General features: G+C 40.0%; 1 protein-coding gene across 3 annotated transcripts in view; it reads right to left on the bottom strand.

Annotated features, from left to right (window-relative positions):
- The window catches only part of Tbc1d30 (TBC1 domain family member 30), an 83,642-nt gene that overhangs the window by 15,937 nt on the left and 52,598 nt on the right, over nt 1-15,107 (bottom strand). For all 3 annotated transcript variants that reach the window (XM_076853071.1, XM_076853072.1, XM_076853073.1), the window contains 4 exons: nt 14,917-15,102; nt 10,900-11,068; nt 8,910-9,078; nt 3,682-3,787 (listed from right to left, as the gene is read on the bottom strand). In XM_076853071.1, the coding sequence (XP_076709186.1) occupies nt 3,682-3,787; nt 8,910-9,078; nt 10,900-11,068; nt 14,917-15,102 (630 nt within the window). The remainder of the gene's footprint in view (nt 1-3,681; nt 3,788-8,909; nt 9,079-10,899; nt 11,069-14,916; nt 15,103-15,107) is intronic.

Raw genomic sequence — 15,107 nt, 5'->3', positions numbered from 1 at the left:
AAATAAAATACAAAATAGGGCTGGGGATGTGGCTCAGTGGTGGAGTGTCCCTGAATTCAATCCCTGGTACAAAAAAAAAAAAAAGAAAGAAAGAAAGAAAGAAAAGAAGAAAAGAAAAACCCTTTAGGCTTCCAACTTATAAATTGAAGATTTTATAACAGATTCCAAATCTCTTAGAGCCAAAATATGTATAGTAATAGAATGCTAGGGTTCAAAGGAATTTAAACATAATGTAATTCAACCTCCCACCCACACAGAAGCCTCTTCTAGCACATCTCCAACAGATGGCCTCAAAGGCGCTGCCTAAACACTCCCAGTGATGGGCACACACTATTCTGCAGGACAGACGGTTTTAATTCTTGACAGAACTAATTAATCAAACATTGTCTCTCTATTGAATAAGCATCCACATCCTTGGGATTTCTACCCAATCACTGACGGAAAAAAGCGAACAGTGTGGGTCCAAGGGCACGTCTTGCCTCATGTCATGTGACAACTGCCTTCAGATAATAGAAAATCACTCACAAGCACTCTGGGGTGAGGTTTCTCAAGCACCTACAACTCTTCTGATATTAGCATCTAACCCACATTTCTCTACATTGCCCTCAGGGAATTTACCAGAGATGTGGTGAAAAGTCCTACTGAGATTCAGATAAACTGCTTCATCGGCACTCCCCCAATTTCCCTACTTAACATTATCAATTTAAAAGAAAAAAAATATTAAAAAGGTTGGGGATATGGCTCAGTGGTAGAGTACTTGCCTGGTATGTAAGAAGCCCAGCACCTTTCCCCTGCCTCCCCACCCCCACAAAAAAAAAATGGAAACTGCTAATTAAAGGAGTGATCTTCAGGGGATAACCCAGCATATTAGTTTATGTACAATATTTAGAACAGAAAGAAACAGGAAAGCCCAAAAGAGAAGAATCCTTTCATATCTTTGCATTCAACCCACATTTTTCATCTGGAGCAATGTCAAGTTTGCTTTATAGCCAGATCACAATCATTGAATTTTTTTTTTTAAGTAAATTCAGAAAAGAGTAGCTTAGAATGGTCACCATTTCCACCCCACTCCTGACCCTTGGGCACTAGGTCCTCTTTCCTCCTCAGCCCCTGTGCACACCCTTCTCAGGGCACATACCACAACTGTTAAAGGAGCCTATAAACCTCATAAGGATAGACTCCATGTCTTCTCCCCATATGTATCCCCAGCATGTGGTACAGTACCTGACAACTAGAGATGCTCAATAAATATTTGGAAAAGCTAATGCAGAGCCTAGAAAATGTGGCTGGGGCATTTATTTTACAATAGTACCAAGAAATACAGATAGCTTTAGAAAGTAGAACGATGAGGCAATAAGTATGGACAATTACTCAGGCAGCCAAGTACTGATGACTGTATTGGAACATAAGGAAAAAGAAAGGAGGGTTGTCACCTATGAGTTTTGTTTAACCAAATGAACACTGATTTAAAAAGAAAAAGTAGAGCCGGGCGAAGTGGGACATGCCTGTAATCCCAACAGCTCGGGAGGCTGAGACAGGAAGATCGTGAGTTCAAAGCCAGCCTCAGCAATTTAGCAAGGTGCTAAGCAACTCAGTGAGACCCTGTTTCTAGATAAAATACAAAATAGGGCTGGGGATGTGGCTCAGGGTTTGAATGCCCCTGAGTTCAATCCACAGTACCCCTCCCACCAAAATAAATTCTCTGTTCTATTTTTTTTTAAATGAAGAGAAAAAAGAAAAAATAGAAAACTAACCACAGACTCTCAGTGAGCAGCTCTCGTAAAAGGCAAAGTGCTAAGCACAGTCCATGTCCTCAAAGAAATTGCAATACAATTGAGGAAATGAGAGCCATCTTGAATCAAGGCAGAAGATGAGGAAAGCTTTCAAGAGGCACAAATAAAATGCCCAGGGAGATGGGAGATGATTTTGTTGAAACTGAGAGAAGTTTCATAAAGGATGACGGCCTCTGAGCTGAACTTTCTGCAGGAAGCTTTATGAAGGCAAAAAAGCAAGACTGTGGAGAGAACAAGGTATGGAGGAGGTGTGTTTCCAGGCATTTCTTTGAGCATAGAAAACAGTTTGACTTGATGAGACTAGGACAAGGGTCAGAGAGGGAGAAATAGGAACTGTGGCTGAAAAGGAAGATCAGCACCAAATAGCCAAGAGTCCTGGATGTTTAGCTGAGTGATTTCTGCTGCTCTAGAGGCAGTGAGAAGCTGTGGAAGTTCCACATGAGGGAGAAGGAATAATCCTTCAGAGTCCTACTTTAGACAGATGATGCTATCTTCTTCCTTTTTTTTTTTTTTTTTTTGTACCAGAGCTATATCTCCAGCCCTTTTTAAAAAATATTTTATTTACAGACAGGGTGTCACTGAGTGGCTTTAAGACCTCACAGAGTTGCAGAGGCTGGCTTTGAACTCGCAATCCTCCTGCCTCAGCCTCCCAAGCCACCAGGGTTGCAGGCATAGGCCAGTGCACTCATCTGATTCTGTCATTTCTGTAGCATGTACAGAGTCTCATGTTTGGAAAATGCCAGTCATGGACCTGGGACAAAGAAGAGTGTTCAGTAAAAGGCACCGTCCTTCAAGAGAGAATGAGCAATGAAATAACAGGCCAGGATGTGTGAGAAGAGTTGGAATCAGAGCATGAAATTAGGGCCAGACAGAACACTTCCTCCTTTAAGACAGACAGGAAGAAATAAAAGGGATGAGAGTACACAGGGACACTGAGGTGGAAGTAAGAATGCTCAAGGGAATTGTATCAAAGGGTCAGGTAAATCAGATTGCTGCCTGCCAAGAGCAAGAGAGTCTGAGGAGCTGGGGGAGCCTTGGAGTGAGCCACAAAATGAACAAAGCCCCTCACCTATCTGCCTGAAATTGTCCTGAGTCTTGGTTTTGTAGCCTGTTGAGTGGTCCTGGCACCTCAAAATGACCATGGGACCCCAACATAAAGGTGAAAGTTGCAGCTGAGAATAAGGAGAAAAATCACAAAGAAGTAAGGAAGTCCCCAGGACAACCCTGGATACAGCCTGCCATTTGTCAGTGGCAAGAGGAAGAAGTAAGAAGAAAAGAAGTGACTGAAAGCACAGGAGGAGAATGAGGACAAAACTTTGTTGCAGAACCTAATGGAAGAAAGAGCAGCAACACACCAGCTCTCTTTTCTATACTTGCTGTCAATTTCAGTGACTTGGTCAATGTGATCTTGAGAGGCAGCAAAACATGAAGGAAAATATGCAAACCCTTTAAGGCTTTCATGCTGAAATTTATGATTCATGTATAATAACCTGGTTTTAGAAAGTAGAACAATGAAGGTGAAAATTGTATCCTAATACCTGCCCCCAAATAACAATTTTACCCCACAAATATCCCTTTAAGAAGGCTAAAAATCAGATTCAGAATAAACACTGGGTGATTTGGGCTATTTTCCCCCTGATTTATTTTTATTTTGCGCCTAATGTTTCTTAAGCGGCGCAGTTTGAAGGAAAGCCCTAACAAACAGCCATCATTCATTTCTTCCTTCCTCTTGTCACATAAATTCTTATCAAATTAGACACAGACTCTTAGTCAACTGAAAAAATTAGACTGACAGCCAAATACATTTCCCATAGACTGCTGCTCTGACACCGGTAGTTACTTTAGCACTGGGTTCCTGCATCCAGGCTGGGCCCCGCTGCCCACTCACCTGCATGAGTTCATGGCTTTGCAGAAGGTCATTCTCCAGCATCTCCTGGGTGAGGCGCCCCATGGTGCCATAGAATTCATCTGCTGTTTCACAACATTCTATCTGCCTAGATGAAGAAAGAAGGGGGGAAAGGACTTATTGAGGGCACTCATGCTGTATAATGGGTATGTGCTGTAGATACAAGATGCGCTGCCTCTCACCATCAACCAAGTTAGCAATCAACAGAAATCAAAATCCTGGGACACAATGAATATGAAGTAAAGATCAAAGGTACCAAAACCAAGTTGGCCCAGTGGTCTACACCCATCAAACAGGCTACTCTGGGGCTGAGGCAGGAGGATGCTTGAACCCAGGAGTTCAAGACCAGCCTGGGCAACATAGAAAAATCTCATTAAAAAAAAATAGCAATCTAGAGGTATTTTTCTGGTATGCACTCCCAAAATCCCAGCAACGTAGTCCCACTGTAGCTCTTCATGGGTTCCATTTGACAATTCTATATATCAGAACACCCAGCACTGACCAGAAATTATAACCACAGAATTAGGTACTAAAGAATAATTATCCCCTGCAGAGACTCGGTTGATCTTAATCTGCAGTGATAGCATGAATAGGTGGAAACCAAACCACAGTAGAGCTAAAAGTCAAAAAATACAAAAACTTCATTTGCAATATTTCATCAGTCCACAAGAATTTTCTGAGCCCTTCTCAGGGAAGAATCTATTACCTAGTAACCTGTGAGATAGGTTGGACTTTTAACTTTCTTCTAAATTGAGGTGGGGGGTGAGTAATCCAAGTCAAAGAACACAGGGTATTTCTGTTTTATCTATTATACTGTTCTTTGTACAGTTGGACAGTTCAATTTGCTCACCAACTGGGTGATCTTCATAGAATCATCAAAAAAAAAAATGATGATGGAAAAACCTCAGGCTTCAGGGTATTGTGTGGGTTGTTTATGATTATGTAAGTATATAAATGAAGTATACTTCTAAAATATTATTACAAAGATACAGCGTAGGATGTGGGCATAAATGAAAAGAGGTTACGTTTACCCTGGGGAGTGAAGAAGAGAAAAGTGCTTTGAAAAATGCTCTCCAAGCTGACAAAGAAGAAAAATCATTCTAAAGACACCAATTCAGGAAACAGCAGGACCATCTGGGGAATTGCAAGTAGCTCCACAAGACCAGGGGGCAAATGAACGCACAGCCAGAGGGAGCCAGTGAATGCTGAGGCTAGAAAGCTGCAGACATATGATCACAAAGGCCTCACCTGCCAGCTGAACCACTTCAGGACACAAGTGTTGAAAGGCTTTTAATAGGGAGTGAGGGGACAGCTGTGTCCTTGGCAAGGTCAGCCTGGAGGTGGCATGGCAAATATGATGCATGACTGGAGACCAGAGAAGACACACCACAATGGGCAATCAACAGAAATCAGTGAGGGAGTGCGCCAAGATGGTGGGCCAGAGGAGAAAAGACACGCAAGAGATGCTAGTGCAGATGAACTGATGGTCTACAACTTACAGATTCCAAAAGCACCCCTCGGTGAGTGAAAGGAGGGAATCCCCAGCTGCAGAAGCAAAGTGGAAGGAGATGCCCCATGGATAACCATATGTAAGGCACATATGTTGCTCAGGCACACATCAACTGAAGATTACCTTTTATGCTGTTTATGGTTTTTCCAATGAAACATTTGTAGAGTGGATTACAGGCACTAGAGTCAGAAAAATCCAGGGGTAAGTCTCAGCCCTGCTAATCATTAGCTGTGTGATAGTCTTCTCACTTGAAATAACAGGGAGGAATAACCCTACCTACTTCACAGCATTATTGGGAGATCTAAATGAGCTAATGTGCTGAATTTGCCTAACGTAATGACAGACACTGTCAGCACTTGATGATATGTGTTGGTTGCCTTCCCTTGCATGCTCAAAAGATTTTCAATTATGATAAGCAAAGATTCTACCAGACTGATATTTTATTTATATATATATATACACACACACACACACACACACACACACACACACACACACACATATACATACACATACATATATATACATACACACATATATATGCCACAAACTATCCGTGGGCTGTGTGTGGACAGTTGCACACAGTAGCCTCCTGAGGGGATAAGTCTGGCATTGGGAACTCCCTCTGGCACTCCCCCATGCAGGTGATCCTCCCTTCTGAAGCTCTGCCAAAGATCCCCCAACATTGTACCTGAGATGGGTGTGACCTGCCAAGATGTCAATCACCCTGCTGACTGCGAGACATCATGAAGCAAGACTCCACCCTTGCAACCTTATCTCTTCCTTTGATGTACCTGCTTAAATAAACCACTGGAGCCATTTTCTCTTTGTCTAGTCCCAGAACCCATGTAGACTAGATCTATCCGGGGCTTCGCATTCTGTAAATATATTTCTGAGTATTTGTGCTTTGTTCCTGACTAATTATCTGAGAATATAAGTTTTAGGGTGGCTTGGACTTCCCTGGTGGAGGAGAGATGGCAAGAGAACCTCTCAAAGAGATGCTGGCCATCATCACCCTGATATATATATATATATATATGAATGATCATGAAGTTCAGGATATGATATATGTGTATTTACACATACATATATTGCAAACACTCATGAATATTAGCCACTTATTATCAGTAGACTTGCATAATTAAAAGCACAGATTCACATTAGATTGGATAGAGAAAAATGATGGGAGGGGAGGGGAGGAGTAGGGGGGATAGGAAGGGCAGCAGAATAGAATAGACATTATGATTGCTGTATGTATATAGGTGACTCTATGACCAGTGTGATTCTGCAATCTGTACAGTAAGAAAAATGAGAAATTATACCCCAATGATTCAAATGTATGAATTGCCAAGATCATTGTAATGTCATGTGTAGCTAATAAAAATAAAATAAAAAAGCACAGATTCGGGTCCAGGATACTTGGGTTTAAAACCAGAACCTTCCATTTACGAAAAGGGGGACTTAGGCAATTCACTGAATCCTGTGTCACAATTCTCACATCTATAAAATGAAGATGATGACAATACATAACTCTACCAGGATAATGGTGAAGAATGACTTAGTTAATATATGTGGAGGACTTGGAACAGTGCCTGTCCATTTCAAATACTCAGTGAATACTGGCTCTTAACTTGCAGCTATTGTTAATCTGTAAGAGTGACACTGCTGAAATTACCATAGGAATAAATTCCCACCCTCCAGATAATGACTAGATTGGCATAAAGCCAGGACCTCCTCTTTTCTTCCTGCCCCATTATTAAGAAGTCACAAAGGTGAATATCACTATCCCCCCATATAATAGAGAGCTTTACTATTTTAATACTACCAACCAGTCACCTAGTAATTGGACTGTCACACCCAGAAAAACTCAAAAAGCTTATAACATATAATGTAGATCAAACACATGTGACTACAGAATGAGTTAGATACTGGGAGAAAATGAAAAGCAAACAGTACACTAAATCCCACACAGATGAACTGATTGGCCTACCTGAAAAGTAAAACAAAACACCACACTAAATCCATCAGATGGATTGATTGGCCTACCTGAAAAGTAATGTTCAATAAAACAAAGGCAAAGGAGAGAGCTATGTCATATTTTAAAATACTTGTACACAATAAAGATTTTTTTTTTAATCCCTGAATTGATAGTTAGTGGATTTTTTTTTGCGGGTGGAGGAGGATACCAGGGATTGAACTCAGGGGCACTCAACCACTGAGCCACATCCACAGCCCTTTCTAGTATTTTATTTAGAGACAGAGTCTCACTGAGTTGCTTAGCGCCTCACTGTTGCTAAGACTGACTTCAAACTCACCATCCTCTTGCCTCAGCCTCCTGAACTGCTGGGGTTACAGGCATGCGCTACCACGCCTAGATGGTGAAACTTTTTTTGCAAAAAAAAAAAAAAAAAAAAAAAAGTGCTGGAAATCTCCCAGGAAACAAGTTATCATAAATAAAAAGGCGAGTTTAAAAAAGGTTTTGAAAAAAGACACTGCCAGTGGTTTATTAGTTTTTTGACATGTTGTCCATGCCATGGGTAATGTTATGGTTTGGATATCAGATGTTCCCCAAAAGCTCCTGTGTTGAGCAGGAGGTTAAACAATTAGATTATGAGAGCAGTGACCTATGAGTCCATTCTTATTTGAATAGACTAACTGGATGGTAACTGTTGGTAGATGCGGTGTGGCTGGAAGAAGTGAGGCCACTGGGAGCACGTGGGGATTATATCTTGTCGCCCTGACTCTTCCTTCATTCTCTCTACTTCTTGGCCACCATGAGCAAAGCAGTTTCCCTCTGCAACACCCTCCACCATGATGTTCTGCCTCACCTTGGGCCCAGAGCAATGGAGTTGGCCAACTGTGAACTGAATTTCTGAAATTGTGAGTCAAAATAAATTTTTCCCTAAGTTTTTCTTGTAAGCCAGTTTGGTCACAGTGACAAAAAGCTTACTAACACATGTACCCACTCAAGTCATTCATAGCTCTGGGAAAGAAACATTGAAAACTTCTCTGCTTCTTAAGTAAAGTGTTAACAGTCTCCTCCTAATGTGTCTTCCATTAACCAAAGGTTACAATGTATTAGTCATAATATATTAGAGATAAGCGAAACTACCCTATCTTTTTCAGCCCTGCTACTACTAGTAAGGAATGTAAGTAAAATTTATTGGGTAATATGTTTTGGCAGGACCAGATTTAAACACATAAGCAATTTTTCATGAAAAGAAAGGAGTTCCATAGAGTCTACTATTGACTATGTACCAAGCACCCTGTTAGAATCTTCTACGGGTTATCTTATTTAATTTTACCATAGTTCTGAATGGCAAAACAAAATAAATAATAAAGATTCATAAATAATCCAAAGTATTATATAAGCCAATAAATCCACATGCTCCTCTCCAGATCTTCCACTTTCTCTTCCATCTGAGTTTCCCTCCTTCCTCCAAAAGAATGTCCAGAGGGATGCTGAGGAGAGACTCAGGCAGGACAGGTCCATTGAGGAGGAGGGGAGAATCCTCCTCTTCCCTCTGCCCCGAGCAATCAAGGAGCAGGCAGCTGAGATTCCAGGAGCCTAAAGCAATTCAAGAAAGTTCACAACTTTCTCTTCTCCTCACACTCACTATCAATGCTTCACATTCAAAGCACAAAAATTGTTTGAGACTCTCAACACCACATAATTAAGCAGATGAGGGAAATCACTTACTCTCCCAATTTTGCCCAGATGGCCAATGACACCCTTAGGATGATCTCCGAACCTTCAAAGAAGACTGAATCCCAGATCTTTAAAACTGTGTGATTAGGGAGACACGTGGCAAAGAGAGTCAGAAACCACTGCATCGTGAAGACATTCGTAAGTGGGGGCTCGTATCCACCTGAAACAAAACAAGCATGCTTAATTCCTTCAAAATTGATGATGAGTAAGTTGGACAAACACCCTCTCTCAGTCTTCCATGTCCACTCAATTAGGTTCTATTTCTTGACTTATTCCTTCATTCTACATCCTGGTTCTTTCTTCCTTTTATTCCTTCCATACTTCTGGAGGAACATAGGTGTTTTTAATGAAAACCTCAATCATGTGAGCTTCATCTTTATGATGCTTCAGAAATCTTAACCTAAAACCTAACTATGTCTCTACCTGTTGTAGGGTGCTGGAAATTAAGAAGAAAGTTTCCTCACCAAAAATAAAGGATTTTAGCCTCTCAAAAGCAAAAGGCATCAGATTTTCAGAATCTTATAAAGCACACTTTTACTCAAATGTGGCCAAAAAGAATAAACTTGTTTATTATAATTTATCTGTCTGCTTCTTAAATTATGTACACAATTCTCAGCAAGCTAGCTGGAAAATCCCAAAATATTTGGAGACTAAACAACATTAAATTTAAATACATTTTGAGCTAAACTATATATAGTTTTAAAGAAAGATCTGGGGTTCCATCCATTTTGAAATTCTGAATTTACTAAAAACAGTACTTCCACTTCTTGTGATATCATAAGCATATATTTTATTGAAATATAACAACTCAGACATTTAGACTGAGCTTCCCTCCCAGTTACAGTCAGTATGCACAATTACTCAAGTGTAAGCAAAAAAGAGATTTGTTTTCCTACACCCATTTTCTTCCTCCTTACCTATGAACAAACATTTGCTCAAAGATTAGAACCAGAGGTTATTCCTCATTAGCCAAGTGCCATGAAAGGGAAAACATGTAGCTCAGTAAAACGTGTCTGACTGCAGGACAGGCAAAACCAGTCTATGCAGAAGCATTATAAAACTTACGCAAGTATACAGTTACGCTGTACACCAAATTAAATACAGATTATTTAAATAGACTAGGAGAAAAAACTTAGAGACACCCAGCTGTCACTAAAATATCACAGTGTATTTTAATCAAAGATTAGATCCTCAAAATCCTTTAATGTGCTCCAAGACTTAAATGTGTGGGTCCGACTAACCCACAAATGCATGATCTACAACAGGAACCAGCAGCCAAGTCCAGGAAACAGCAAAACAAAACATTCTTTCTGGTATCAAGAGCACAGACAATGGGTGTAATTGCAACTTCAACCAGGTACTGCTGAGGGCTGATAAGGCCACTAGATGGCAGCAGCTCTGGGAACTGCACTTCCATAGCCTCAATGGTTCTCCAAAGCCAGCTTGTGCTAAATGGTACCTGAAGCTCAGCTTTAAAGAACTCCAACAGGTTTGGTGCCAGCGTAGAACAGTTTAGACAATAAGACACATACACCATTCTTCATCTAGAGTACAATATATCCCGTTAGCTTCTGATCTGGTACCAAGGGGATGTTAGGCTCTCAACCTGTTTTCTACCCATGACCAGCTAGAGGCTTAACACATGACCCTATATATGTATTTTCAGTTTTGTTTTTATTCTCTGGGAATCTATTTCATTGCACCAAACTCTTACAACAGAAATACCTGGAAGGGCTGGGGTTGTAGCTCTGTGGTAGAGCACTTGCCTAGCACGTGTGAGGCACTGGGTTCGATCCTCAGCACCATATATATAAAAATAAATAAATACATAAATGAAGGTATTGTGTCTATTTACAAAAAAAATTAAAAAACAAAGAGATACCCAGAAACCTGCGTTTCCATTCAATGTTAGCTCATGTATAGAGTGGAATCTCACAAGCCAAATATTTTTAAAGGTTTAATAGCAATGAAACATGACAACCTCCACTTTCTTTGTTTGCAGTTCTCTGAAGAGTATCCAGGTGCTGAGATAATTCAGGGAGTTTCATTCTCAAGAGGTCTCTGAAGACAGCCATATCCACAGACAATGCCCGGAGATTATTGACAAAATAGCTTTCAGGAAGTACCTTATCAATCAGGTAAATCATAATCTAAAGAAAAAGATAAAGAATAATACAGCTTCATAACAACCAAAATCCTAACATGTCCAAAATTAAAAGAATATAATTCAAATAGATAAAATGCAATTAGCCAAAGCAAACTCTCCTTTAAATGTATCAGTACCAATTTTTCAAGGCTCACTTACACCTGGTATAAGGAGAAGGCGGCATAATCATAAGTAACTTAGACCCAAATTCTGCCGCCTTCTGAAATTCCTAGATGGGCCACCAGACTGCATAAGCAGCTGTGATCTCACAACTCTCAGCTTCACTGGGGAATGAGAAAGCACAGGCTTCATCAGCCACCAGCAGGAGCCTCAGCATTGAATCCTGGATGAGTAGTTTACGACATCAATACGGAACCGAAGAGATGGCCTATCATAAAACACCCACGCTGAGGTGGCCCTGAGATTCATTTTCCAATCACCTGGGTTATTACAGCAACTGATGTTGGTTTCTGACTACTTTCCTCTCCCAGGAGAATGCAACCAAGTTTTGTTTGAACAAATGGGACTGTTTTAAACCCACATTTCTTTCATAAGATCATCACCTGATTTCTTCAAATTACAATCTTCATTCTTGAGTTTTATACTTGTATTACCTTTTCTAAAGTGATAAGAACCACTAGATCTAGTAACACAAAAACAAGTTCTGGGTGCTGGGATGGTGGCTCAGTGGTAGAGTGTTCACCTAGCACATGTGAGGCCCTGGGTTCAATCCTCAGCACCATATAAAAATAAATAAAATAAGGGTATTATGTCTGACTACAACTAAAAAATCAATATTAAAAAAAAAAACACAAGTTCTGTTCTTCAATCCCTAGTCCTTTCCCTGTCTGCTTTTATAGTCCGTAAGAGACCAGATCATTCCCAGAGCACCAGAAAAACAAAATTAAGAACAAAATCATAGCTGGCTCTGTATGCAGGCGGAAAAGTGCTGTCTCACATTTTTTATCTTCAGGATACCACATATTTTCAAAAAAAATAAAGTGATACATAAAAATCGACCTATCTAATCAATAGAGATCTCCCTATCTAACTTCCAGCCATGCCATGGGACCATTTTCCCCTTATTCCTGGCTTATACTTTCTAATTTTAGATTATGGTTTTGTATGATTCTTGAGAAAGCCCTCTGAGGTTTTTGATCCACAAGCCTAGGGAGACTTCTTACGTCAGCACAGAATGTACCAGGTAAATGTATCATTGCCTGGGAAACAGGAGCTCAGCAAGACAAGGAGCACATTCAGTCCACGTGGAGGAAGAGGTCCCAGATGGGAAAGAGCAGACTCCCAGCAGGGTAGAGCACCCCGGTAGGCACTTAGCACTCCATGGATCCGGAGAAAGGGGATTTATGGGGACAGAAAGGCAAATTTAAAGGTAATGGTCTGGGGGTTATTATCCTTTTCACCTAAGGAGAAGTTATATAGCAGCAAGAAAAGCACTCAAGTCATTATTAAGAAATTATGATCCCATCAAAATTATGAGAATAAGAAAATATATTTCTTCAATTATTCTAGTAATTCTTATAATAAAATTCTCAGTATAAAGTCATCTTAAAGTCTGGTGTTAAGACAAAAGAGACAGCTCATTACCAAATTTCAAAGACCAAATCATATATCTTAAAAAAAATAAATAAATGAGATAAGTAATGAGAGGGCTTCAAATTTTTGACAAATATTTAGAAACAAAATAATGACTGGGCTGGGGTTGTTGCTCAATGGTAGAGCACTTGCCTCACATGTGTGAACACTGGGTTCAATTCTCAGTACCACATACTAATTAATACAATAAAGTCCTTTGACAACTAAAAAACATTTTAAAAATCTAATAATAATTACTAACAAAAGACAGTTCTGGAAATTAGAAAAAAGTTGTTCACCTATTTTTAATAAACTATGAATTTCCCTAATAATTTCAACTTGCTAATGCCAAAATGGCTGCTAAAAAAACACAGACACTGATATTTTTCTTGGCATCAGAAGTGCTTCTTCATCAACCCAACTTTCCTCTGCATATTAAATATCTAATCACAAGATCTACACATTCCTAAACAATGATGATATATGTCATCTCATTCCACGGGGCTTATTTTCTTGGGGACAGAAATAAAAATATTCAGTTTCTCTGCTTTGTCCAATCCATCTTTTTATGTGAATTTTAGTTTCTCCGGTACCACTGAGTCCTTTCATGAGTTGATTGGCAATATATACTCCTTTTCCCAAACTTCTCCAGCTCTCTGACCTGAATCGCTTATTCCAACTTTTTAACAGAACAATTTCCATTTCATAGCCATACAAATTATATCTGGAAAAAATACTAACAGCGATAGAATGAGTAAATAAAATTGTTTCTTAATTAAAAATGTCTTAAATTCACATATTTAATTTGTCACTGTCCACCCCACTTCCCCACCCCCACCTATTTGATAAACAAGTCATTTCAAAGCTATTTCCTTAAATACATGAATGGAAAAAGTGAGCAGGTGAATACACACTTAGATCATGTCCGGCTGGGTTTATAATTAAGTCCACTGTGATGTGTATAAACCTAGGAGGAACATGAGCTTATTTTTCCATATCACACTAGTCAGTGATAGAGAATGTCACTGAGGTATTCACCACAGTCAAACACAAGAGTTGGTAGGGTTGGGGAGGTGTTTTGAATACAGAGAACAAGCCTCCATCTAATATATCACAAACACTACAATCAGCAGCTGCTTAGATGTTCAAATATGAATTGGCAACCCACATTGCCCTAAGCAATGAAGGCAGTGGCCATCCTCCACATTTGCAAGGCTTCATTTCTCATAAAGACTATTTCTGGTGACACATGACTCACAATCAGACCCATAAACTTACATTGTTAGTGTTTTATCTCAAGTTGTTTCCAGAATTGTGTCTAACTAATAAAGGTCCTACTCACCGAAGACTAAAAGGTAATGATATAATTCACTTCCATGACCTTTCTCCAAACACCTTCCATAGATACACTCAGCCCACCTCCTCTATATCTCGCCCCAAATATGAAAGAGCAAAGGAACCAAATAAGTCAATCCAACCAGAATTAAAGATAACTGGCATGGTAGGCAGTTATAAAATGACCCCCAGTAACCTCCACCTCATGGTAGTCTTCCCCTTGAGTATGAGCTAGATCTGGTGACTGCTTCGTAGGAATAGAATATGGAAAAACAATGGATGTCACTTCTGATATTTGGCTACAAATCTGTAACTTGAACTTCTCTGCCTCACTTGCTTTTATTCTCTTGCTCTCTCATGGATGCCAGGAACCAAGTGGTGGAGTGTAGGGGCTTACATGGCAAGGAAATAAAAGAGGCCTCCAGTCAATAAATAGCCAGAGACCCTCAGTTCAACAGCCTGTGAGGAATTAAGTCTTGCCAACAACCACATGAACAAACCTGATGAACGCTCCCCCTGTCAAGCCTTCAAATAAGAACATAACCACCAACAGTTTAAATGCCACAATGATATGACCTTGAGTCAGCTAAGCTGTGCCCAGATTTGACTCAAAGAAACCATAAGGTAATACATACTAGCTGTCTTAAGCAGCTAATTGTTACACAAACATGATAATTAACACAATTAATATTTAAGTTGCCTTTAACATATGATGCCTTATAAGTGAGACTAGAAAATAATCACCCTCACAGTCAGCAGCTACCTGAGTCACTTGACACGGCTTTAACCTGGAGAAAATGCTAACCTAGGTCATTACCAAAGTATAGAAAACACTTGGAAAAGGGAGAGGCATCAGGGAAGAGAATTATAGCTCCAGTTTTCTACTGTAAGAGAATTCCAGTCCCCTCCATCAGTGACACTTACTTTCAATGCATCCCCTTCATTGCCTTCCATAACTTCCAGAATTAGCGCAGCCAGGATGTTAAACCCTTGGCAATACCCAACATTCTTGTTCCATCGGGCATAGGCCAGCAGCACCCGCTTCAACACAACCCTGTCCTGCTCAGCCTCTTGGCCACAGTAAGAACTGCAGCCTGTACGGTGAAGATCCTAAA

This window comes from Callospermophilus lateralis, chromosome 4, assembly GCF_048772815.1.
Source record: "Callospermophilus lateralis isolate mCalLat2 chromosome 4, mCalLat2.hap1, whole genome shotgun sequence".
In the NCBI taxonomy this organism is placed as follows: domain Eukaryota; kingdom Metazoa; phylum Chordata; class Mammalia; order Rodentia; family Sciuridae; genus Callospermophilus; species Callospermophilus lateralis.
This window is presented reverse-complemented; position numbering and strand designations above follow the sequence as displayed.